We start from the raw sequence: 26147 nt of genomic DNA, 5'->3' as shown, positions 1-26147 counted from the left end.
AGGCAAGGCCATGGCATGGGGCCGCCCACCTTCACGCTGTTTGTGGGGAAGAGGCTGGACCTCAGGAGAAGCCACAGAGCCAGTCTTCCGGGGCAGCACACGATCGGACAGGCCGCCCCACACCCTGCCCACCCCCTCGGCCCCCCACCCCAGGCCCCCGCCCCCCGCTTCCCCAGGTTAGTAAAACCAGTTTCCACCGACCCTGGTCATGGACGGCGTTCTTACTATCGATCGCCGCTGCTTCTTGGGCTTCCCCACATCAAAGTCATCCTCATCCAAATCCTGCAGAGACAGGCCGCGCCTGAGCCGCACACGGGACCCAGGGACCCTCCCCACACAGACTCCGGGTGTCAGAGCGCCTGCTGGCAGCGCCCAGGCCCCAGGATACCCTGTGCTGGCGGCTCTGGGGGTCCTGGTGTCGCCTCAGGGGTCCCACGTGGCTCCAGTGACCCCAGCCCCAGTTACCTACCCCCAGCCCCCTACTGCCCCCCTTTACCCCCTCAGCCCCCTACCTGCCCCTGGGACTCCCCGGTTACCCCCGCAGCCCCCTACCTGCCCCCTGGGACTCCCCGGTTACCCCCGCAGCCCCCTACCTGCCCTGGGACTCCCCGGTTACCCCCGCAGCCCCCTACCTGCCCCTGCACGGCGTCGTCACTGGCCTCCTGCTCAGAGGAAAAGCTCTCATACTCCTCCTCTGAGTAGTTCTCTGCGGAATGAGCACACAGAGGGGAGGGCACCCTGAGGTTCCGACCCCCGGTGTGCAGGGAGCCGCGAGGACACGGCCCCCACGGGTGGCGCAGCAGGTGGACGGCCCCCACGTGCCCCCCGGTGGTCTTCCTGCCCCTCACAGGGTTCGCCCCCAGGTGCCCCCCACCATAGTCTGGCCCTTCCTGCCCACCACAGGGTCCTGGATCTTCGGCTGGACCGATCCCTGCCTGCCCACCCCCACCCCTGGGGAGACAGTGACCCCAGCTGTGACAGAAAACGGCCCAGGATGGTACCAGACCAGAGAAGGCACCACGGCTTCCCGCGACTCGCTCAGTGGCTGGGTCCCAGCGTGGGGGCGGGCCTTGGACGCCCACCTCCCGAGGGCCGCCTGCAGACCCTCACATCCCCGCCCCAACTCCTCATGCCCGCAAGCTCATAGCCAGGAGTGGCGTCCGTGGCAGAGAGGCGGCCTGAGGCGGCGCCTACCGGTGGACTTGGCCTTGGGGCCAGCCTGCATGGCGCTGTCCTCGTGGTCAATGGGCTGGCTGGACAGCGAGAAGATCCAGATCTCGGCCACCTTGACCGCGGCCTCCTTGACGTTGCTGCAGAGGCTCAGCACCTGCCCGCCCTCGGCCGGCTGCTGCAGCACCTGCGGGGCACAGCTCTGGAGACCCTGCTGGCCCAAGCCGGGGGCACATGCGGGGGTCCTCTGGGCCTTCCTCTCGGCAGTGACCAGAGGGGCCGCGGTCAGCCAGGCAAGCATGAGGGGCAGGGGGCACACGGGGCAGGAGGACAAGAGGACACGGGGCTAGTGGCCGGGCCGCAAGGCGGCCTGCCATCAAGCGGGGCGGTCCAGTGCCCAGCCCCCGAGCACCGAAGGCCGTTGAGGAGGAGCGGCGTGGCAGCGGACAGTGTGTGAGGCCCCAGGGGCCAGCCAAGACAGGGCCCGAGCCTCAGGACTCAACGCCAGGGGCCAGGCCCCGGGGGGCCAGGGAGGACGGGCCCCCGTGCGACCTGGAGCTCTGGTGCCACAGAGCGGACACCCCCTGGGTTTGGCCCAACAGGACGGGGAAGCCCTGGGGCCGCTCTGATCACGAGAGAATCAAGCAGACCTCTTTCTGGGCAGCAGAGCCCCCCAGCCCCCACCTGGCACCGGCCTGTGCCCCCCACTAGGATCCCAGGTGCCCAAGCAGGTCACTGGACGGGCCTCGTCATGACAAGCCACGAACAAATGCCTCCGCGTTTTAGAAGCTGTGTTTGGGGTCATTTGATCAAATCCAGCCTGATGCTGGAGTTTTAGGGACCAGGTTCTTTTTTAATTTGGGGGACTCAGCTGGGGCGGTCAGCTCTTTCGTCAAGGAAGAAAACGAGGCTTCTGAGAAGAGCGGTGCCTCCTATGACCGCCACTGAAGAAGCCACGCTAACAAAGGCGGCTGGCAGCGCCCCTGGCCCACCACACGCCGGCAGCCTCCTTCCCGCTGGGCAGGAGTGGGCAGGAGGCTCAGGGGGGCAGTGCGGGCGGGCTGCCTGCAGGGACGCGCCCCCAGCCGCCCCGCCCGCCAGGAGGCCCAGGAGGCTGTCTGCCGCCGCCCTCACCTCAGCCATGTTGACGGAGCCGGCCGCCAGCGTCTTGTAGCCCAGGATGGTCCGGTGCTTGTATCTCTTTCTCCGCTGCAGCATGACCTGAAGCTTGTTGCCTTCTCTCTTCAGGAAGTGGGGGTACTGCGGGGGAGGGGCCACAGTGACACAGACCCTCGCCCCTCAACACCCATGGGGCCCGCGCCTGAGCCCGGGCGCTCCCGGCCCACTGCTCATCACAGGCCGCGGCCATAGGAACGGCCACTGGTGGCAGACGTGCGCCGCGTGCTCAGGCCCTCAGGAGGGGCCCGCCCGTCTGGGGTAACTGCTCAGCGGGGCACCTGCCTGGCGGTCCAGGGCGCCGTGCCCACCCAGCACCCCGGGCCCAGGCGGCCACACCCGCTCCCGGGACCCCGGCGCTTGTGCACACTGGCGCGCTCGTGTGCACAGAGCAGCTGTGCACGTTTCCTCAAGGGTCACAACTACAGCCTACTGTAAAAGCTGGGGGGCCACAGGCTGTGCTCTGCCGGGGCGGAGGTGGAGGTGAGACGCCTGTGTCCACGCCCAAGGAGCCACAGGCTTGAAAACAGCGAACCGCACGCTTTGGAAATTACACTCAATAGACCTGATTCCTGGGGCATTCCCCGGCCGTCGGGACTCTGGCTCTCACTGCTGAGGGCCTACGTTCAGTCCCTGGTTGGGGAGCTGAGATCCCAGAAGCCACTTGACGTGGCCAAATAAATAAATAAAATAATAATGATAGAACCTGATTTTCCTCACCACCACCACCGCAAAGAAAAGTCAACACAAAGCCCAGAAGCCGCCATGGGGCTGGGGCAGGGAGGCGGCCTGGGGGCGGAGGAGGCTGGCAGGGGTCTTGCAGACAGTCTGGGGGTCTGGTGGTGGTGGGGCTGGCAGGGCTCTCGGAGGCAGTCTAGGGGTGGTCTGGGGGGGCGGCCTGGCAGGGGAGGCTGGCAGGGGTCTCGCAGACTGGCCGCAGCACAGCCCTTTCTTACTCGCTCACAGCGACAGGGGTTTCTGGGGTTTGGAGGCACTGATGCTAATACGGCAGGTGTGCTCAGCCAGAACTGCAAGGGCTGAATTGAAACAACTCGGGTCTTAATTACGCACAGAGAAGTGGGGGGAGGAGGAGCCTGGGGGATTCTGGCCTGCCCAGCACCCGCCCCCCTGGGAGACCGCTGTTTCACACAGGGTCGCGGGTCCCGGTCTAAAGCCCACCAGCAGCGCAGCCGGGAACACCCGAGGGGCCTGAACCTACAGCGCGGGAGGTCCGCGGCCCGGCCCCCTCTCCGGCTCCTTTTGTCTGAAACGTCGAGTGGCTTTCTGCCCCTCCCCAACCCGCGTCTCTTCTAAACACGGATGAGACGACCGAACCTGAGCACCCTCTCTTCATCGTGGGAGTGCGAGCAAAGACTCGACCTAACACCCCAAGCACATTTCTAGCCCTGGAGAGCCCGCCCCGCGGGAGAGGGGCCGTCGGCGCCGGCAGGGCGAGGGCGGGGCCCACCTGCAGAGAGAAGGTCAGCGCCAGGTCCGTCTCCACTTGTCCGCTAGGGGGCAGCACGATCTCGTGGGACCGCAGGATCCGCTTGGAGCCCTGGCAGAGAGCAAGGCAGCGGGACTCAGGAGAGGGCCCGTTGCAGCGGAAGGGCAACGGCTCATTTCAAAGTGTCAGCGGAAGAGCTGCCGCCGGGGAGGGGGCGGGAGGCCTGCGCATGTGACTCCCAAAGGCACTACCGGGGGTTCATCCGGAGCCTTAAAACAGCCCGCATCCTCTGACCTGCTGCGAACTGGGGTGCTGGAGAAGACTCCGGAGAGTCCCCCGGGCGTCAAGGAGATCAAACCAGTCCATCTTAGAGGAAAGCAACCCTGAACATTCCCTGGAAGGACTGATGCTGAAGATGAAGCTCCAACACTCTGGCCACCGGATGCGAAGAACTGACTCATTAGAAAAGACCCTGATGCCGGGAAAGACTGAAGGCGGGAGGAAAAGCGGACGCCAGAGGATGAGATGGGTGGATGGCATCACTGACTCGATGGATTTGAGTTTGAGCAAGCTCTGGGAGAGAGTGAGGGACAGGGAAGCCTGGCGTGCTGCAGTCCATCAGGTCACAAAGACTTGGACACGACCGAGCAACTGGACAGCCTCCTCTAGAGGTTTGTCCCAGCGCTTGAGGAGACGAGACTGAGATGGGTCACGGCCAAGTTCCCTGCACTCCCGGGATGAAGTAAAGGTGGATGAGCAGATGGGCGAGAGGCCACGTGTCCCTGGGAAGGCAGGACCCTGATGGTGTCCTCCCCCCACCCCCGCCACAGAATGGGTGAGGCGGTCAGTGACTGAGGCCCAGCAGCCTGGCCGCAAGACGGGGAGGGCAGCACCAGCCCGAACCAGACCCGGGGAACAAAGAGACAGAGGTAAAGAGACCCAGGGATAGCACACCAGGGGGCCTGCGGGCCGGCAGGAAAAGTGAGTGGGAGCCGCTCAGTCGCGCCCTGCTCTGCGCGAGCCCATGGACTCCACAGTCCACGGCATTCTCCAGGCCGGAACACTGCCATGGGTAGCCTTTCCTTTCTCCAGGGGATCTTCCCTGATGCATTAGGGTCTTTTCTGATGAGTCAGTTCTTCGCATCAGGTGGCCAGAGTGTTGGAGCTTCATCTTCAGCATCAGTCCTTCCAGTGAATGTTCAGGGTTGATTTCCTCTAAGATTGACTGGTTTGATCTCCTTGACGCCCAGGGATCAAACCCAGGTCTCCTGCATTGCAGGCGGATTTCTTTGCCGGCTGAGCCACCAGGGAGGCCCGACAGGAAAAGCTACGCACTAAATGGCCGTGGTACGTGCACAGATGATCCGCAGAAAACACCCCGTCCCAACCCCTTGGCCCAGACAAAGTTCCAAATGGATTAAAGATGTTAACCATAGCATCATCTTAAAAACAGCCATCCCAATGCAGACAGCCTTAGGAACTTGCTCCAGAGTGCAGGAAGTGGACACGGGGGGACCAGCTCAGCGCCGCATCCGGGCAGCACCTCGAGGAGACAGGCTCACAGGGCGGGCGGGCAAGCAGAGGCCACCCCCTGGCTGACGGCAGCTCCCCAGCGTGCGACCAGGACGAGGCGCGCAGAGACGGGTGAGGGTGGGAGCAGGTGCCGGCCCCAGAGAAGATGCTGACGGAACCGCAGGGGGAGGGCACCGCGCCGGGCCCGCAGGGAGGACAGCGCCCTCTGGACGCACGTGGGGTCTGGAGCCCCCACACACCCAGAGGGCGGACACCCCGTGGCCTGGTGCTCTCCACCCCCGGCCTCACCCCTGTGCCCATCACAGCCATGCCCCCAAGCTCCCTGCACCCCTGAGCCCGTCTGGACCAGGCCCTCAACTGACAGGCCTGTGCCAGGTGAAGGGGGGGTCCCAGCAAGGACGCGGGCAGGGGCAGCAGCAACCATAGCGGTCAGCCGGGGGCGGGCAGCTCGTCTGCTCTGAGGGCCTGGGGGCGGCGGAGGGGCTGGGAGCGGGCTGAAAGGCAGGCGACCCAGCGGGACGGGAGGCCAAAGGACAAGCTGGGGAGGAGGCCACGTGGGGGGCAGGCTGGCAACGTGGTGCCGAGGCGAGCTGGCAGGACGGGCAGGGAGGCTGCAAGGGGGCCTGGGCCCATCAGGGGCCGAGTGCTCCGTAGGGACGGGGTCCAGGTGGGACCACGAGGAGGGCAGCTGGAGGGACAGGGCCCCAGCAGGGGCTCGGCTGTGTCAGAGGTCAATGGTGCGGGTATCGGGGGCCAGGGAGGGTCCACCCCCCTGCTCTGACCCAGAGAGGTTCCCAGGCCAGAGGGCCCTGAGCAGAGTGGGCCACCCGCGGGCCAGCATGGCCAGTTTCTGAGTGGGCAGCGCCCCCTGAGCTGGGCGTGCCGCCGCCCCTCGGGCCAGGAGCCTCTCCTCAGACGCCAGGCTCTCCTCCCCAAGCCCTGGACTCCACGCTGACCTCAAGTCCAGAGGGCGGCCTGGCCTTGAGCCCCCGAGGTGCTCCCAGCGGTCCTGTCGGGAGGCCCTGCGGACTCTCAGGGTCAGAGCGCTCAGGCCGGCTGCAAACGCGGGCACCAGCAGCCCGGGGCAGGGCAGGGGGTGAGGCCAGACTCCGCCCTGACAGGCTGACCCTCCGGGGTCCTCAGAGGACAGGCTGCACTGGGGACGTGCCCCCTTCAAGGAGCTGCCCATGGGCACCCATGAGCCGCACTGGGGCGGGACGGGCCGCAGTGGTGGGCCCAGCACAGCCCCCGCTGCAGGGTGTGCAAAGGGCCGAGAGCCACCCTGAGAGTGGGCGTGGGACCCAGCCCCCCCGGGGGCCGGGGGCCCCATGCGGCTAACAGGACCCCTCCTCCAGCGCGGCCGGGCACAGGGGGCGCTGAGGACTGGGGTCTCGGCCCCTCGAGACACAACACTTGCTCAAAGGCGGAAGGGGAGCCTCTGAGGCCCGAGGGAAACAGAGCATCAGGGCCTGGGAGTGTGGTGAGGCCAGCTGTGGGGAGGGCTGGGGGGACTCAGGGGGAGGGGCTCAGGGGAGGGAGCAGGGGTCTGGCCCGGCCTCCGAAGCTTCGGTCAGTGCAAGCGCTCTCCTCCCATCCTGGGACCCGTGCGGCCTGCCCTTCACCATGCAGGGGGACGGGGGTCTGCATGGCGGGGCCCCATCTGGTCCCCGGGCAGCAAGCACACCCACAGGGCCCCGGGGCGGCGCCAGAGGGAACCCTCACCTGCATCTTGACGGCAATCACCACGGAGATGAGCTCCTTCTCCAGCTCCTTGAAGACCACCAGCTTCTTCAAGGTCAGGCTGCACAACCTGTGAGGGCATAGACAGGCTCAGCGGCGGCCGTGTGCTCGGATGCCCCCACGCCCCACCCTGGGGAGCCCAGGCCTCTGCTGGACCGAGGCTCTCTGACCCCAGCGCCCTGCTCATTCCTGGAGACGGGCCTCGCGTCTCCCGTCTCCCAGGGCCCCCGCCCAGGCCCAGCCAGGCTGCAGAGGCTGTTGGACCAAGCCCCCCGTGCAGAGGGTCCATGGACGGGCTGGGCAGAGAGCCGGCAAAGACAGACTGGGGAGCCCCCAGGGTCCACCTGGGCCCCACCCACTCCTCTGTAGGGTCCCGTCCGCCCCATCTGTCTGCACGGAGATGCATCCACCCTCCACCCGGTCCACAGGCACCAGGAGACACACAAGGCCTCCCCCACGCAGCAAATGCTCCAGCTGTGCGCTCCAGCGTGGAGACACAGTGCGCCCCGACAGTCCCTGACTCTCTGCAGTGAGGCGGGGACCCCAGCAGGACCCCTCCAATGGCAGGGGCCCCCTCGCAGCCCCCAGCCCAGCCCCTCCACCCACGGGGGCTGCTCTGCCTCTGCAGGGCCAGGGAAAAAGCTAGAGAAGGAGACGCACGAAAGGAGTTAGTGTTCGCCAGGACAGACCACATCCTGGGCAACGAAGCAATGCTCCACACACACGTTAAAGAACCAGGATCACACACTCTCATGTTCTCCGACAAGGATGGAGTCAGCTAGAAGTCAGCTATGGGAAGACAACTGGGAAGCGTCAGCACACACTGCCGAATCACCAGCAGGACACAGAGGAGGCTGGAAGGACATCAGACACAGTTTGTGTGGAAAGAAGGTGACAAGGCGTCAAGAACTGTGGGCTGCAGCTACAGTGGTGCTGAGGGGAGCACTCACTGCGTCAAACGCTTATTGCAGAAAAGAAAGACTCTGCAGCGCGCAACCTGAGCTTTACCTGAAGACACCAGAAGAAGAGCAGATCAAGCCCAAAGTGAGAAGGCAGGAAACAAGGTCAATAAAAGCAAAACAGCGAAACTGAAAACAAAGACACAGAGAAGAATGAAACCCAAACCTGGTTCTTTGGAAAGAGCAGTAGACTTGATTAAAAACTCTAGGAACACAAAAGAAAGTAAAAGTGAACATCGCTCACTCCTGTCCGACTCTGTGACCCCGTGGACTGTAGCCCACCAGGCTCCTCAGTCCATGGGATTCTCCAGGCAAGAGTCCTGGAGTGGGTTGCCATCTCCTTCTCCAGGGGATCTTCCAGACCCAGGGATCAAACCCAGGTCTCCCGCACTGCATACAAGGAGAGATAAGGAAGCCTTCCTCCGTGATCAGTGCAAAGAAACAGAGGAAAACAACAGAAAGGGAAAGACTAGAGATCTCGTCAAGAAACTTAGAGACACCAAGGGAACACTTCATGCGAAGATGGGCTCCATAAAGGACAGAAACGGTCTGGACCTCACCAAGCAGAAGATATCAAGAAGAGGTGGCAAGAATACACAGAAGAACTGTACAAAAAAGATCTTCACGACCCAGATAATCATGATGGTGTGATCACTCACCTAGAGCCAGACATCCTGGAATGAGAAGTCAAGTGGGCCTTAGAAAGCATCACTAGAAACAAAGCTAGTGGAGGTGATGGAATTCCAGTTGAGCTGTTTCAAACCCTAAAAGACAATGTTGTGAAAGTGCTGCACTCAATATGCCAGAAAATTTGGAAAACTCAGCAGTGGCCACAAGACTGGAAAAGGTCAGTTTTCATTTCAATCCCAAAGAAAGGCCATGCCAAAGAATGCTCAAATTACCACACAATTGCACTCATCTCACACACTAGCAAAGTAATGCTCAAAAATCCTCCAAGCCAGGCTTCAACAGTACATGAACCGTGAACTTCCAGATGTTCAAGCTGGTTCTAGAAAAGTCAGAGGAACCAGAGATCAAATTGCTAACATCTGCTGGATCATGGAAAAAGCAAGAGAGTTCCAGAAAAACATCTCTTTCTGCTTTATTGACTACGCCAAAGCCTTTGACTGTGTGGATCACAATAAACTGTGGAAAATTCTGAAAGAGATGGGAATACCAGACCACCTGACCTGCCTCCTGAGAAACCTGTATGCAGCCCAGGAAGCAACAGTTAGAACTGGACATGGAACAACAGACTGGTTCCAAATAGGAAAAAGCGTACGTCAAGGCCGTATATTGTCACTTTGCTTATTTAACTTCTATGCAGAGTATATTATGAGAAACGCTGGGCTGGATGAAGCACAAGCTGGAATCAAGGCTGCCAGGAGAAATATCAATAACCTCAGATATGCAGATGACACCACCCTTACGGCAGAAAGTGAAGAGGAACTAAAAAGCCTCTTGATGAAAGTGAAAGAGGAGAGTGAAAAAGTGGCTTAAAGCTCAACATTCAGAAAACGAAGATCATGGCATCTGGTCCCATCACTTCATGGGAAATAGATGGGGAAACAGTGGAAACAGTGACAGACTTTATTTTTGGGGCTCCAAAATCACTGCAGATGGTGACTGCAGCCATGAAATTAAAAGATGCTTGCTCCTGGGAAGAAAAGCTATGACCAATCTAGACAGCGTATTAAAAAGCAGAGACATTAGTTTGCCAACAAAGGTCCGTCTAGTCAAAGCTATGGTTTTTTCAATAGTCATTTATGGATGTGAGAGTTGGACTATAAAGAAAGCTGAGCACCAAAGAATTGATGCTTTTGAACTGCGGTGTTGGAGAAGACTCTTGAGAGTCCCTTGGACTGCAAGAAGATCCAACCAGTCCATTCTGAAGGAGATCAGTCCTGGTTGTTCATTGGAGGGACTGATGCTGAAGCTGAAACTCCAATACTTTGACCACCTGATGTGAAGAACTAACTCCTTGGAAAAAACCCTGATGCTGGCAAAGATTGAAGGCGGGAGGAGAAGGGGACAACAGAGGATGAGATGGCTGGATGGCATCACTGACTCGATGGACATGAGTTTGAGCAAGCTCCGGGAATTGGTGATGGACAGGGAGGCCTGGCGTGCTGCAGTCCATGGGGTCAAAAAGAGTTGGACATGACTGAGCTGAATCTATGAACCAGGAATAGATGAGAACCCCCTCTACCTGATAAAGAGCATGTCCAAAGGCCACCAGCAAACATCACGCCGGATGGTGAAAGATGGAGTCTTCTCCCCTAAGGTTGGGAGCGAGGCCAAGCGCATCCTCGCAGCACTGCCATTCAGCACAGCACTGAAGGCCAGCCCAGGGCAAAGGACACAAGAGGCAGAGGCAGAGGGGAGGACGGAGCGAAGCTGTTCTTACTGCAGACAATGGGGCCGTTATGCAGAGTGTCCCAAGGAATGTGAGAGAGTGTGGAAACTAGCTCCAAGAGCTACTGAGCTTAGCAAGAAGGAAGGCAGCCGCAGTTCTATATACGAGCAACGAGCAACTAAAGTCAATGTGCAAAAAAACCTTCAATTACAGAAAAAAAAAAAAAAAAAGAAATACCTAAATCTAATAAAATAAGCGCTGGGTCTGCATGTTAGGGACCCCCACCGCTGTCACAACCTCTGCCAGGCTTATGGACATAATTCTCCCCAAACTAGCTCTAAGATTTGCATTCAGGGGCAATTCCAATGAAATCCCAGTGAGACCTTTCTACAATCATTAGTTAAGTGACTTTTAAATGTATATAGAAAGGTGAAGAACTAAAACAATCGAAATAATTTAGAAAAAGGAAAGCAGAAACAAACAAATGGGGCCTGATTAAACTTAAAAGCTTTCGCACAGCAAAGGAAACCACTGACAAGACAAAGGACAGCCTCTGGAGTGGCAGAAAACATTTAGAAATGAAAGAAGGGCTTAATTTCCAAAATATATAAGCAGCTCAGACAACTCAATATTGAGAAAACAGCCAATCTGATTAAAAGATGAGCAGAAGACCTGAACAGACATTTCTGCAAAGAAGACATCCAGATGGACGGCAGCCACGCAAGGAGACTCAGCGGCCCCAACCATCAGGGAGGCGCGAGTCCAAACCAGGAGGAAGCACCGCCTCGCAGCCGGCTGAATGGCCACCGTCAGGACGTCTGCAGACCAGAAACGCTGAGGAGGACGTGGAGAAAGGGAGCCTGCCTGCACTGGTGGTGGGAACGAAAGGTGGTGAAGTCACCAAGGAAAATGGAACGGAGGTTCCTCAAGAACCAAAAACAGAGCTGTCATGTGAGCCACGAGACCCACTCCCGGGCACGTACTGGTTAGGGACAAGGCTACTAACTTGAAACGATCCATGTTCCCCGATTTTCAGCAGCATTCTTGGCAACTGCCAAGGCATGAAAGCGATGAATGGATAAAGGCAACCTGGTGGGGGTGTGTGTGTGTGTATTTACAACATGGGGGGAAATAAGTCAGACAGAGAAAGACAAAATACTCCGTATATCACGCATGTGAAATCTAAAAAATAACACAAATGAATGCGTACAGCAGAACAGAAACAGACTCAGCTAGAACAGAGCAGCGGCTACCAGGGGGGAGGCGGCAGGGGCAGGGTGAGACCGGGGAGGGGATGGAGAGGCGCAGAGCAGGCAAGCTGCAAGGATGGCCGTACAGCGGGGGGCAGCGCCAGTGTCTCACAGCAACGTTACACGGAGTTTAATCTGTGACACTATCGAATCGCTATGCTAAAGCTAAGACGATAATGTAAGTCAACTGTACTTCCATAGAAAATACAGTAACTTTGAAAAAGGAAGACAGCGTAGTCAGGCACGTCTCACCCCGACACGGGGACTTGCTCTAAACCGACGGCCATCAAGACGGCGTGCTGCTGGCCAAGGGCAGGTGTGTGGAGTGACAGCGAGTCCGGTAAACAGGACGGCGTCAGCACGCAAACCTCTGCTCTGTGAAAAAGCCTCTCAAGGGGACAAGACGACAAGCTAAGAGTCGCAGAAGATACTTGCAAATCACATTTTCGACAAAGGGTTTTATCTGGAATATGTAAAGACTTCTCAAATCTCAATAATGTGAAAAGAGTCCAGTGAAAATGGGCAAAAGGTTTTAACAGACTCTTCACCGCAACAGACACGCGGCTGATAAACAAGCGCAGAAGAGGCTCCTGCTGATGTTCAGTCGCTGAGTGTGTCTGACTCTTCTGCAACCCCGTGGACCACAGCCCTCCAGCCTCCTCTGTCTGTAGAATTCTCCAGGCAGGAATACTTGGCTTGTAAAGAGTGGAGTGGGCTGCCATTCCTTCTCCAGCGGACCTTCCCAACCCAGGGGGTTGAACTCCCATCTCCTGCGTGGCGAGTGGATTCTTTACCCCTGCGCCACGCGGGGAGCCCCTATTAGTTATCAGGGAAATGCAAGTTAAAGCCAGAGCGAGACACCACACACCCATCACGGCAAGGAAACAAGGTCCAAAGGCCCGCTGCTGGGGAGTCGGTGGAGGGGCGGGGCCGGGACCCTGCAGGCGGAGGGCCTGGAGGCATCGACCCCCAGGACCCCCCAACCCCCTGCTGGGAATCCACCCGCGGGTTCGGACATGAACATGCACAGCAGCTGCGCTCACCATCACCCCGAACTGGAAACCGAGACATCCCTCAAAGCCACCGGGCCAGCCACACCGGGGAACCGGAGACCCGGCGCCGCCAAGGGCACGCGAGTGCAGGGGAACGCACGCACATGCACGCGCACGCACATGCACGCGCACGCACATGCACGCGCACGCACATGCACGCGCACGCACATGCACGCGCACGCACATGCACGCGCGCGCGGTGCGGGAGGGAAGCCGGAGGCGCCGGAGCGCAGAGGTCCCGCCTGCATCTGCCCACGTGCGTGCCTCCCACGGGAGGCAGGCGGAGGGTGCAGGGCAAAGAGGGGAGTAGGGGCGCCCCGAGGTTCGGTTTGGCTGCTCTGAGCTGCCTGAGATGGTGACAGGAGTCAGATTTAGGCAGAAGAGGCAGCGGTTGAATTATACTGCAGGTGTGCTCTTTAAAGTACCTTTTCAAGAGCTAGAAAAACCCAGAAGACCTAAAGGATATAGCGTCCAGTTGCAAACCAAGCACCTAATTCAGATCCTGCTTTCAATAAATTAATCATTAAAAAATACTTCCTAGCCCTTATCCCATGGATGGAGGAGCCTGGTAGGCTGTAGTCCACAGGGTCGCGAAGAGTCAGGCACGACTGAGCGACTTCACTTTCTTATCACTTTCATGCATTGGAGAAGGAAATGGCAACCCACTCCAGTGTTCTTGCCTGGAGAATCCCAGGGACGGGGGAGCCTGGTGGGCGGCCGTCTATGGGGTCGCACAGAGTCCGACACGACTGAAGCAACTTAGCAGCAGCAGCAGCCCTTATCTGGGGTGGGGGTCTCAGGGTCTCAACCTCTTCCTTTCAGGGCTTCGTAACTCCTGTTTCTAGAAGCCGGCATCCCGCATGCCGTGTGTAGCTGGGGAGGCGGTGAGTCCCATGTTCAGAGACCGCCGACTGGAGGTGACCCTCCAGAAAGCAGAGCTGGGCGCCCACAAGGCCGTCTCCCCCTCGCAGAAACGGCTCACGGGTCTCAAGCACCATGGCCTGCAGGGAGCCCCTCTCGACCCGGGACGGACTCACTTCCTGTGAGGCTCCCAGGCGCCTGTGGCACCTGCGGCCATTCGGGATTCTGTGTGTGTGCACGCGCATTTGTGTGTACACACCTGTGTGTTCCAAGGCACGTTCAAGCTGATGGGATCCGTGCAAACAACGTTAAAAGAGTCAAAAGGATGGCCTGCACCGAGACAGAGCCAGACCAGCAGGACAAACGCCGCTTGTTCTTTATCCGAGGCTGGCTCTGAGACAGGCCTGAGGGCTGGATTACAGGCAGCCCAGGACCAGGTTTACTGCATAAGGCTCGGCCCTCAAGGAAGTCAGGAACAAACACACCGAGAAATCCCCGCAAACAGTGACTCATCGCGACCCATGGCCGTTATTCCGCAAAGCACTCAGCCCTGTAAACAGTATGTTCACTAAGGACCCTAAAGGGAGCCCAGCAGTCCCCAAGCTTTTTGGCACCAGGCACTGGTTTCCTGGAAGGCCGTTTTTCCCACGGACTGGGGTGGGGGTGGTTTCAGGCTGATTCAAGCCCATCGTATTTATCACTCACTCTGTATTGCATCAGCTCCGGCTCGCATCACTGGGCGTGAGATCCCGGAGCTCGGGAACTCCTGCTATAAGACGCGAAAACCTGGTGCTTCCACGTGCGGGGGGCCTAGCTCACAGCCAGAGCTCCCTCTGCTCCGCCGGTGTGTGCACAGCCAAGCTCCACACTTGACCCAGGGAAGCAAGGTTCTGGTCTGTCTTCTAAATCAGAGAAAAGCTACAGGGTGATGCCACAAAACCCACCCCGACAAAGACGAACCAGTGCTCTCCACGGGAGCTGCAGACCTCCTTAGACAAGTGTTGACCAGGCGCCCATCGCGGAACCCAGTGTGCTCTCCCCACCCACCCACCACCCGGAGGAAGGGTGTCCTTCCAGGAGGCTGCCCCCGCCTCCCGCCCCCCCGTCAGCTGGGCGCGGGCCTCCTGGCCAGAGGCCTCGGTCCTGCCTCGGGCGGGTGGGCTGGGCCCCAGAGCCACAGGGCCATCTTTCCAGGTGGCAGGCCCCTTGCTCACTGTCTCCCGCTAGGTGCAACGGCAGGACCCAGGCAACCACACGCCAAGGACGCAGAGGGGCAGTCAGCCCTGGACCAGCCGTCAGCCCGGCACGGATGGCTCTGCCCTCCGACTCCGTCAGAGGCGTCAGCCGTGCCCTGCCCAGCAGGTCCCAGTCTCACGCCATCTGCACGGACGAGGCGGCCCCGTCATGCTTCTCAAGTCAAACTGACCTCCCTCCTCAAATCTCGAGAGCCGTGCTCACATGACTCGCCTGCGCCTCCCACGCCAGTTGTGGACTCGCTCACTGTAGGGGCACACGGGGTCTTGACCCCCCACGCCGGTGATGGCCGTTCAGGCTGCTGCGGTGAGCAGACACCACCCGCCCTGGCCTTGCCTTCACCTGCCACACGGCACCTTCAGCCTGCAGGGGCTGCCGGGCCCACCTGGGCACTCGGAACCTGGGGGAGGGGCTGCGTCAAACCGGTCTCCCAAGCTGTGGGGTCAACGTGCCCTCCTGGAGGCCCGGGGTGGGGGTTGGGGGTGGCCCGTGTCCTCGGGCAGCTCAGACATGACATCTGCTTCCCACGTCCTGGAGACTGGGGGTCCGGGTGCATGCGCGGCTGCTCTCTGGTCGTAAGAGGAGGGCCGTTCGGGCTGCTCTCCCCAGCTGCCCCATCACGGCCTCGTCTTGCGGCCTCTCGCCTACGCACCCCCTGCCCCGGCGTCTCTGTGCGTCCAGACCTCCTCGTGTTAACGGCACTGGCCCTTGAAGGCGGGGTGGGACTCGCCCAGGGCTTCGTCTGAACCCAAAGGTCTCCTGGAAGGACCGTCCCCAGACAGTCACCTCCTGACGTCCCGGGACAGTGAGGAATCCGACGTGTGAACCGGGGTGGGCTGGGGGACACAGCTCAGACTCGAACGCTGACCACTCCCCGAACGGACGGAACCTCCAGACCCACGGGCTCTCGTGCGGGTTCCCTTGGGTTCTGCCCCGGCTCCCAGAGAGGCGGCACGGCTCTGCGGGCTGTTGCCGTGAGTGACTCCACCATCTTTCCTACCACGCTGGCGTCTTCTCACTGCACCTCATTTATTCCAGGTGCGATCACGGGCTTGCGTGCATCACACCCGTCATCTCCTAGGTAGAGGCCATCCTTCGAGAGGGTTTCTAGGAAATGTTATTTACATGTCCTATGATTTTCGGTTCTTGGACACCATATTCTTCAATTTCACACCGTTCCTCCCAAAGTTTTATTTTTTTTCACTCTTTTCACTGAGGTCTTTAACCTACATGGAGCTGTTCTGTGTGTGGTGTGAGGCAGGAGCCTGACTTTACTATTTTCTCTGTGGATGCTCACCTATCCCCCAACCAGTTCTGCAAGAGCAAACCCCTTCCTTACAGGTTAAAGGCCGTCTCTGAAGATGCGTGTGTTTCTTTGTCTTCCTCTGTGTCCCAGGGGTCAATCTGTCTATATTTCTGCCAAATGCATATTGTTTTAATGAGTATAGCTTACTTAAACATGTATCTGCTAAGCAAAACACTCCCTAAACACAAACACACCTCCTCTGTCTTTAAAATTGCTTGTCTGCTTCACATAAACTTCATAACTTGCCAAGTTCAATCCTGTCATGGAATTTTATAAAACTGAATTACATTTAGGGGGAACTGGTAACTTTGGGTCATCACAGAGCCCCAGTACCTGCTTACTCGGGTGCTTTGTGTCCTTGAGTAAGTGGGCAGCCCTTTCTCTGGTGAAAGTCGTGAGTGCCCTTTGTCCAACTTATTCATGGATAAGCTACCAGCTGCTTTTATGAATAATACTGTTTTTCTTCTTTTCAAGTCTGTAAATTTTACCAGGTCTTCCAAGAATTAAGTCATATCTCACATGGAGCGTTCCAGAGATTGAAAAGATGTTTTTAGAAACGCGACACTGCCCATTTTGTGAGGGGAACAGCATAATGGAAGCCCCCAGGGGAAGCGAAACGCACACGCTTCAGCACCGTTGGTCCTGTGTGTCCATCTATCAGCCGACCTCCAGAACTGTCACTGGTTCAAACACCTACAGCCTCTTATATTGTCCATTCGAACAACGATCCCATCACAGATGGCAATGCTGTTTCTTTCGACCCAGTCCGATCTGCTTTCCATGTCCAGTACCTCAAGGATAACAGTCACCTTTCTTCTTGGTTTTAGAGATAATATTTCTGGTGTGTAAGGACGGGGCGTGTACAGCAGTGAAGTCCATTTATCTTTCTGCAATGGTGGAACTGTTCTATAACTGCACTGTTTAACGTGGTAGTCAGTAGTTACCACTTGAAATACAGCCGGCGCAAGTACAGAACTGAATTACACATTTTAATGTGGGTGCATGGATTAATCAACAGCCAAATGTAAGCTGATACATTAAAACGAGTGCAGGTCTGCAGATTTCTGGCAGGTATCCTACAACAAGTGGTAGCCACTCAGTCGTGCCTCTTTGTGACCCCATGGACTGTAGCCCTCCAGGCCCTTTAGTCCATGAAATTCTCTAGGCAAGAATGCTGTGGGTTGCCATTCCCTTCTCCAGGGGATCTTCCCAACTCAGGGATCGAACCTGGGTCTCCCATCTTGCAGGCAGATTCTTTACCATCTGAGCCACCAGGGAAGCCTGTGGGCAGGTTGAACTTCTGCCTATTTCTATATTCCTAATGCATGTGTGTGCGCACGCTCACGCTCTTTCGTGACTGACTCTTTGCAATCCCATGGACTGTACGTGAGCCTGCCAGGCTCCTCTGTCCACGGGATTCTCCAGGCGAAAATACTGGAGTGGGTTGCTCTTTCCTCCTCCAGGAGGTCTTCTTGGTCCAGGGGTCAAGCCCTGGTCTCTCGCGTCTCCGGCACTGGCAGGTGGCTGCTTTACCACTAGGACCGCCTGGAGGCCCACATCCCCAACAATGTCTCTTAAATTCCATCAAATGCTTTTTCCTGATACAGCATATGAATTTTCTCTTCACTCTGAATGTGATAAAAATAACTGGTACTCTAAGGTTAAATAAATCATTTACACACTCCTGAGATAACTTCTGTTCCATGAGATACTTTTGCCTTTTATCTTGTAGGGATTTTTTTTTCTGTCATTTTCTTTAGGGGTTTCACATCTATGTCCGTGAGGTCCCCACTCTTGCGCTTCCCTGGGTGTTCCCATGATTCTACTGCCCTCATAAAATGGACAGCGTCACTTTTAAAAACATCTTCTCAATCTCTGGAACACTTCATATGAGACAGAACTTAACTCTTGGAAGACCTGGTAAAATTTACAAATAAAACCATCTGGTGCTCTCTGGAGAAGAAAAGGGATTTTAATATAACTGGTCTCTCCACATTTTCTCTCTTACTAAGCCAGTTACTAAGTAATTCATATTCTTTCTAAAACTTCTAAAAACTAAACTTTTAAACTTCTAAAACTTTTCTAAACTTTTAAACTTCTAAACTTTTCTAAAAACTTCCGACTTATTTTTCTCTTACTGACACTGCTTATGGTGCTCTTCAGCTTCATCTCCGTCAGCTCATTCCAGGGTCGTTTCCGTTAGTCTCTCCAAGCAGCCAGCTTCCAGCTTTTGTTAATATTTAATACTGGTTTCATTTCACCAAGTTTTGGTCCTTGTGACCTCCACTCCTCTGCCCTCCTCCTGAGCTTCGCCCTGAGCTCAACAGCCTGAGCTGGGTGCTCCCACGGCGGAAGGCTCAGTCTCTCAGCCTCTAACACCTGCATGCATTTAAAACGGGTCGTCTCGGTGTCCGCGTCAAACCCACACACCACCGACTCAGGCTCCAACAGTACAGGGCCACCCGCCGTCTTCCAAACAGGGCAGCCGCACTGCCGTGCCAGGGTTCCCTAACCCCCAAGAAGGGTGGTCTCCAACACCCGCCCAGCACTCCGCTTTCACAAGCCCTCACCACAGACGTGCTCTGAGGCTACCCACCCCCAGGCCCCTCCCTGGCCCGTTTGGCCCGGGCCCCTCCTCATCCAGAGGGTCCCAAGAAGGACTGCCCCTTCTTCTGTGCCGAGTGCGGACGCACAGAAGAACTGTTTCTGCTCCGCCTTCTGCGTTTGGTGGACTCACAGCTGGCTGATGGACAGCACACTCGCCCCTTGCTGCAGCATCTCATTAGGCTGTCCAGCTGACAGGCTTTGCTCGGTGTCGGGGGAGCCACTATGTCTGGGATGCTTCGTCACTCAGTCGTGTCTGACTCATTCTGACCCCATGGACTGTAGCCCGCCAAGCTCCTCTGTACATGGGATTTTCCAGGCAAGAGTACTGGAGTGGGGTGCCAACGCCTTCTCCGCTGAGCCAGCAGGGACCACCTTAAAGACAGGTGTGGAAGACACCTCTGCCCACGAGAAGGGGATGCCCACAAAGCATGAAAGGGCCCCCGACACACACTCCAACCCCAGGGTCTTTATTTCCGGCTGTGCAGGCAGAGCTGAGCCTACGGGACCACTGCCAGCATGGAGAGACCCGGGGACGACACACGTCTCTGGGCTCTGGCAAAGCAGGAGCCGAGGAGTGCATGCAGGAGTCAGCTGTGCGGGTCACAGCAGGGCTGCAGCACTGCCCGCAGCCCAGGACACCTGGACGGGCTGGGCTCCAACTGGGCTGAAGGCAGCAATGAGCCCCTCAGAGCACCCCCGCCAGCAGATGGGCCCAGGCGGCCGTGCCGAGCCCCCGGCCCTGGGGGTCTCTGTCTCTCCAGGCAACGCCTGGGGCTCAGGTTTCCGTGCGCCCTCCGGTCAGCAGGCCCCGCCGAGTGCGTCCTCACACAATGGGGCTCCCGGGCCGCTGCTCAGTGGCCATCCAGCTGGAGGGCAGGCAGGCCTCCTGGGGCTGGTCCTCACGTGGCTACCTTGCCAGATGGAGCCGCCCGTGCCCAGGACAAGGGCCTGCCTGGGTGCTGGACAGAGTCTGGAGGAAGAGGGAGGTGCCAGTGGAGGGGAGTGGAGGGAGAGGAGAGAAAGGGGAGGGGGCACCCTGGAGGAGGGTCAGGGGCGTCCTCTCTGGAGCTGACTCGAGGAGGACTCACGTGGGGCCTGGCACACAGGGTGCCGGGCCTCGGCCGGGGTGCGTAACTGAGCTCGGGGTCAGGGCCAGGGTGGACGGACACCAGCCCTGGGACAGAAGGCAGGCAGGCCGGTGACAGAAGACGCGCAGAGCGCCCTGGGATGGGAGAGCAGGGCAGCAGGGGCCTCGGGTCACTCGACGCGGCCCATGCAGAGCAGAGCACGGACCGCCAGGGAAGCAGGGCTCCGCCCAGGGGTTCAAGCTACACAGGTCCCCGAGGTCAGGGAAGGCGTGTTGGGGAGGGGTGAAGAGAGGGCCCCGGGTCCGGACACCCTCGGTTTCTGTGAGTTACAAAACCAGTGATGTTTCAGAAAGTTCAGGGAAACCTGGCTTTGCAGACGTTTTTATACACAGGCCCGTGGGACGTTTCCACAGACAAGAACGGGAGTGGACAACCCTCCAGGGGCAACGGGAGGCCAGTCTGTCCAGCCCTCCCCAAGTCACCCGCCACAGGGAGGAGGCTGAGGATCCACCGGAGGCCCCCCAAACCTGGCCAGCACCCGCGCCCACTCCCAGCGCAGAGTCCCAGCCCCACCCGCTTCGGAGCCTGGGCTCTGAGTGCCAGAGCAGTGGGCGCTGCAGAGGGCACAAAGCCAGTTCTCCCTAGAAGACCGGCTGCCCCCCATCCTGTGTGTGGGCGCCAAGCAGACACAGGAGCCCGCGGCCCAGCCACCCACGGAGGTGGGCATACCACAGGCGTACTCACGGAGCAGGGCGGGTACCTCCTTTAGACCAAGCTCCCCGAGCCTGGCTGCGTTCCGCTAAGGGAGACAAGGTGGGGCGGGGCCTGGGCGGAGCTCCGCGGGGTCCGAGGGCCCAGGGGCGCGAGGGGTGGAACAAGGAAACTTCTCCAAGGCGCTCGGCAGGCCTGGCGGTCTGGAGGCTGCTTCCACCCTGACCAGGACCCCAGGCAGACGTGCCCAAGCCCCGCCCAGGGTCCTCACTGGGAGTCCAGCTGGGCAGCGGTGAGGACCCACGCTGGTAAGCCACCAGGCATCTGCTTTCAACGCTTCCTCACCCTTGGAGGGTGTAACTGCTGCAGCTGTCTGCCAACGTCCACCTCTCTCTACTGCGGTAAAACATAGGTAACGTGAAATTTACCGCCTTCAAACAGCCGGCCCCGCGGCTTCATGGCACTGCTACCCCCATCACCAACTCTGTGCCTCTTTCCCTTTGTGAAACTGGAACCCCGTCCCCCAGCCCCTCAACCCCCATTCTGCTTCTGGTCTACTAATCCCACTATGCTAAGAACCTCGAGAAAGGATCGCACACAATCGGCCTCGACGACAGGCCGCGCCACTCAGCACGCCCACCCATGCTGCGGAATGTACCAGGTCTGCCTTCCTTTCCAAGGCCGGGTCACTCCCTCTGTGTGGGCCGAGCACGCGGCCGGGTCACTCCCTCCGTGTGGCCTCAGCACGTGGCCGGGTCACTCTTCCCGTGTGGGCCAAGCGCGCGGCCGGGTAGGCATCCCCGTGTGGCCTCAGCACGTGGCCGGGTCACTCTTCCCGTGTAGGCCGAGGGCGAGGCCAGGTCAGTGTCCCCGTGTGGGCCGAGCGTGTGGCCGGGTCACTCTCCCCGAGTGGGCCGAGCGCGTGGCCGGGTCACTCTCCCCATGTGGGCCGAGCGCGTGGCCAGGTCAGCGTCCCCGTGTGGGCCGAGTGTGTGGCCGGGTCAGCATCCCCGTGTGGCCTGAGCGCATGGCCAGGTCAGCGTCCCCGTGTGGGCCGAGCGTGTGGACAAGTCACTCTCCCCGTGTGGGCTGAGCACGAGGCCAGGTCAGTGTCCCCGTGTGGGCCGAGCGTGTGGCCAGGTCACTCTCCCCGTGTGGCCTCAGCGTGTGGCCAGGTCAGTGTCCCTGTGTGAGCCGAGCATGTGGCCTGAGCGTGTGGCCGGGTCACTCTCCCCGTGTGGGCCATGTGGCCTGAGCATGAGGCCGGGTCAGCATCTCCATGTGGCCTGAGCGCGTGGCCAGGTCAGCGTCCCCGTGTGGGCCGAGCGCGTGGCCAGGTCAGTGTCCCCATGTGGCCTGAGTGCGTGGCCAGGTCAGCTTCCCCATGTGGGCCGAGTGTGTGGCCGGGTCACTCTCCCCGTGTGGGCCGAGCGCGTGGCCGGGTCAGCGTCCCCGTGTGGCCTGAGCGTTTGGCCTGAGCGCATGGCCAGGTCACTCTCCCCATGTGGGCCAGGCGTGTGGCCTGAGCGCGTGGCCGGGTCGGTATCCCCGTGTGGGCCGAGCGTGTGGCCGGGTCAGCGTCCCCGTGTGGCCTGAGTGTGTGGCCTGAGCGTGTGGCCTGAGTGCGTGGCCGGGTCAGCGTCCCCGTGTGGCCTGAGCATGTGGCCTGAGCGCGTGGCCGGGTCACTCTCCCTGTGTGGGCCGAGCGCGTGGCTGGGTCAGCGTCCCCGTGTGGCCTGAGCGCTTGGCCGGGTCACTCTCCCCGTGTGGGCCGAGCGTGTGGCCGGGTCAGCGTCCCCGTGTGGCCTGAGTGTGTGGCCTGAGCGTGTGGCCGGGTCAGCGTCCCCGTGTGGCCTGAGCATGTGGCCTGAGCACGTGGCCGGGTCACTCTCCCCGTGTGGGCCGAGCGCGTGGCCGGGTCAGCGTCCCCGTGTGGCCCGAGCGCGTGGCCGGGTCAGCGTCCCCGTGTGGCCTGAGCGTGTGGCCTGAGCGCGTGGCCAGGTCAGCGTCCCCGTGTGGCCTGAGCATGTGGCCGGGTCACTCTCCCCGTGTGGGCCGAGTGCGTGGCCGGGTCAGTGTCCCCGTGTGGCCTGAGCGTGTGGCCTGAGCGCATGGCCGGGTCAGCGTCCCCGTGTGGCCTGAGCGTGTGGCCTGAGCGCGTGGCCGGGTCACTCTCCCCGTGTGGGCCGAGCGCGTGGCCGGGTCAGCGTCCCCGTGTGGCCTGAGCGTGTGGCCTGAGCGCGTGGCCGGGTCAGCGTCCCCGTGTGGCCTGAGCGTGTGGCCTGAGCGCGTGGCCGGGTCAGCGTCCCCGTGTGGCCTGAGCGTGTGGCCTGGTCACTCTCCCCATGTGGGCCGAGTGCGTGGCCTGAGCATGTGGCCTGAGTGCGTGGCTGGGTCGGCGTCCCCGTGTGGCCTGAGCGTGTGGTCGGGTCACTCTCCCCGTGTGGGCCGAGTGCGTGGCCTGAGCGTGTGGCCTGAGCGCGTGGCCGGGTCAGCGTCCCCGTGTGGCCTGAGCGTGTGGCCGGGTCACTCTCCCCGTGTGGGCTGAGTGCGTGGCCTGAGCGCGTGGCCGGGTCAGCGTCCCCGTGTGGCCTGAGCGTGTGGCCGGGTCACTCTCCCCCTGTGGGCTGAGTGCGTGGCCTGAGCGTGTGGCCTGAGTGCGTGGCCGGGTCAGCGTCCCCGTGTGGCCTGAGCGTGTGGCCGGGTCACTCTCCCCGTGTGGGCCGAGTGCGTGGCCTGAGCGCGTGGCCGGGTCGGCGTCCCCATGTGCACGTGGAGTCTTTGCTTATCCCTTCACGCAGCAACACAGCCTGGGTGGCTGTCCTCTCTCAGCTCCTGTGGCCTGTGCTGCGAGGAACCCAGGGAGGGAACACTCGTGAACATGCTGCTTTCAATCCCTCAGGACCTTCACCCCAACGTGGGACAGTGGGGCTGGGGACTGTTCCGCCCACCGATTTCCACAGGAGACGCACTGGGCCTGAGCCGAGAGCGCCAGGCGCACCCTGGTCCCTAGAGGACGGGGGCCAGGCGCCCCACCCAGGGGCTGCCCTGCTCCTCGGGACTCTAACCCTTCCTGAAATTGGAAACACGGACGTTACTGTGAGCAGACAGAGACGGACACGGCCGTGAGACGTGGCGCGGTGCCGAAGGCAACAAAGGACCGATGTCCCGGCACAGAGGCGCCCACAGAGGAGCCGCCGGGAGACAATCGGCCCACAGAGGCCGGCGACAGGGCCCAGGCAGCTCCGGGGGGGCAGGGCCCCCGCCCGCGGCACCCTGCCTCCAGGGCCAGCCGGGCCTGCGCTGACCACGCTGCCCGTCGCCCCGGTGTTCAGGTGGAAAAGCTGGAGCCCCACAGAAAGTGGCGAGACCTCAGCAGACACCCCCCCACCAGCCACCAGCGACCCCCTCCCCGTGGCATTTGGGGGCAACCTGGTGGAGAGCAAGCTGGGGAGTCAGGACGCTGAGTAAGGGGGAGCTGCCCGCTAGCGAGGGGCTGTCTCCCAAGGCACCCGCTCCACACCCGAGCCCAGCACCCTGCCCGCCTGCCCGCCTGCCTGCATGGTCTCCTTGGGTCCAGAACCATTCCGGTACCCTCGTTATGCTCTCTGCTGCAAACACATACAACGTGCAATCAGCCAGCCTAATCACGTCCAAGGGCACAAGCCAGTGGCACTTGGCACGCTCCTGGTGCTGAGCGACCATCACCTCTAATTCCAGGACCGCTTCACCAGCCCAGCGTCCCTGCCCTTCCCCACCACCCCGACCACACAGTGGCGGCAGGTCTCTCCTGGTGGCCGTGCCTGGTCTGACGATCTGTACAAGGGGTCACACCCGCGGCCTTGGGGGCCAGCTCCTCTGCTGGGCAGCACGCCCTGCGTTCACCCACCCGGCAGGCGTCAGGACACACTTGGCAGTCTGCGCAGCCACCACGAGCACGTGTGCAAGCCTGGCTCCAGCCCAGCCCCTCCTCTCAGGCAGGGACCTGCTGGCCCTGTGGGGACGCTGCATCAGGCCTTGTCACTCCCGTTTTCAGCTGAGCTGGGTGCTCACTGCAGTGTGTGGGCTCAGGAGGCGCAGAGGGCAGGCTTATTTGTCCTGTGGCATTTGGCTGTTCAGTCGCTCACTTGGGTCTAACTGCTGTGATCCCACGGACTGCAGCACACCAGGCTTCCCTATCCATCATCTCCCAGAGTTTCCTCAAACCCATGTCCATTGAGTCAGTGATGCCGTCCAACCGTCTAATCCTCTGTCACCCCCTTCTCCTCCTGCCTTCAATCTTTCCCACCATCAGGGTTCTTTCCAATGAGTCAGCCCTTTTGCATCAGGTGGCCAAAGTATTAGAGCTTAAGCATCAGCTCCTCCGATGAATATTCAGGGTTGATTTCCTTTAGGATGGACTGGTTTGATCTCCTTGCTATCCACGGGACTCTCAGGAGTCTTCTCATGCCCCATGGCCTGTAGGACATTAGTTCTCTGAACAGGGATCAAACCTGTGACTCGTGCCTGGGAAGGTGGATTCTTAACCACTGGACCCTATCGGGCCTCTGAAAGACTGCCCCACCGTGTATCGCCAGCAGCGCTCGGCTTCGGCGCAGGGCGGACCATGTGGGTCCCCAAGGCTGGTGAGTCCAGCCCCCACAGCGTGCAGCCCACGAAGGACAAGGACAGTGCTTTCCAGGCTTCCAAGAAACGCCGGTGCCAGGCTGGCCTCCCAGGAGGACTCAGCCTCCAGGCGCTCAGACTAGAGCAGGCAAACCATGGGCACCTGGGGGGCTACCTCTGTGGCCCCAAAACGGATTGACTGTGTGTAGGTGGGAGGGAAAACTAGGGGGCCTTTCGTCCCCAGGGGCTGAGCCTTGTCTGCACTGTCGCTGTCCGCCCCAGTGGGGGCTGGGGCCCTGCAGCGGCCGGCAACCCCAGGCCCAGCCTGAGCCCCGGGGACTGGCCAGCCCGGGGGCAGGACAGGCCCACAGGCAGCACCCTGGGGGCTCCGGCTGCAGGCGCACACAGCTCGGCCGGGGCGGCGTGGGTGCTCCCAGGCGCTTGCTTTCAGGACAGTCCGGGGCGGGGGCCGGGAGGCTCAGGCAGTGTCCAGCTCCCTCCGCACCCCGAGCGCTGGTCGCCTGTGGCTGCCAGTTCCAGCTGGCCCAGCTTGGCCATCTCCGGTGTCCGGGCCTCAGGACGTGGCTGCTTCCTGCTAATCAGGAGAGAAGGTCAGAGGTGCCTTCTCCGCTTCCCTGCCAGCTCTCGTGGGGCTGGGATGGCCTCGCAGGAAGCAAGGGGCAGGCAGGCGCCTCAACACCAAGGCCAGGGCCCGGGCAGGGGCCACCATGAGCCCCACTTCCTGCCGCAGCACAGGCTGCCCCCATGGGGGCCGGGGCACCAGGCAGCGGGTGTAAAGTCAGAGGAGCCAGGCCCAGGAAGAGCTGGCCATGGCGGGATGGCCCAGACAGGCATGGGGGCTGTGCAGAAGCCGCGTGGGCCCAGCCACCCAGAGAGGGTACCTGTGTCCACAGCCAGGAGGCCCCCAAGGGGCTGGGCAGACACCGGAACGCTGTCTCAGCACAAAGCCTGCACCCAGCGAGCAACAAGGCCATCAGGACCCCTCCACGGGCCGTGACGACCAGAGGCCCC

General features: G+C 60.4%; 1 protein-coding gene across 5 annotated transcripts in view; it reads right to left on the bottom strand.

Annotated features, from left to right (window-relative positions):
* Positions 1 to 26147, bottom strand: part of PACS2 (phosphofurin acidic cluster sorting protein 2) — a 62091-nt gene that overhangs the window by 21319 nt on the left and 14625 nt on the right. For 3 of the 5 annotated variants that reach the window (XM_052660071.1, XM_052660074.1, XM_052660072.1), the window contains exons 2-7: positions 7049 to 7136; positions 3815 to 3904; positions 2305 to 2430; positions 1195 to 1357; positions 633 to 706; positions 226 to 282 (exon numbers count right to left, since the gene is read on the bottom strand). In XM_052660071.1, coding sequence (XP_052516031.1) covers positions 226 to 282; positions 633 to 706; positions 1195 to 1357; positions 2305 to 2430; positions 3815 to 3904; positions 7049 to 7136 — 598 coding nt within the window. Of the gene's footprint in view, positions 1 to 201; positions 283 to 632; positions 707 to 1194; positions 1358 to 2304; positions 2431 to 3814; positions 3905 to 7048; positions 7137 to 26147 lie in introns of all 5 variants that reach the window. The other 2 variants (XM_052660070.1, XM_052660073.1) reach the window with 1 other exon arrangement.

This window comes from Budorcas taxicolor, chromosome 21, assembly GCF_023091745.1.
Source record: "Budorcas taxicolor isolate Tak-1 chromosome 21, Takin1.1, whole genome shotgun sequence".
In the NCBI taxonomy this organism is placed as follows: domain Eukaryota; kingdom Metazoa; phylum Chordata; class Mammalia; order Artiodactyla; family Bovidae; genus Budorcas; species Budorcas taxicolor.
Note: the sequence above shows the minus strand (reverse complement) of the source record. Positions and strands in the feature narration are given on the sequence as shown.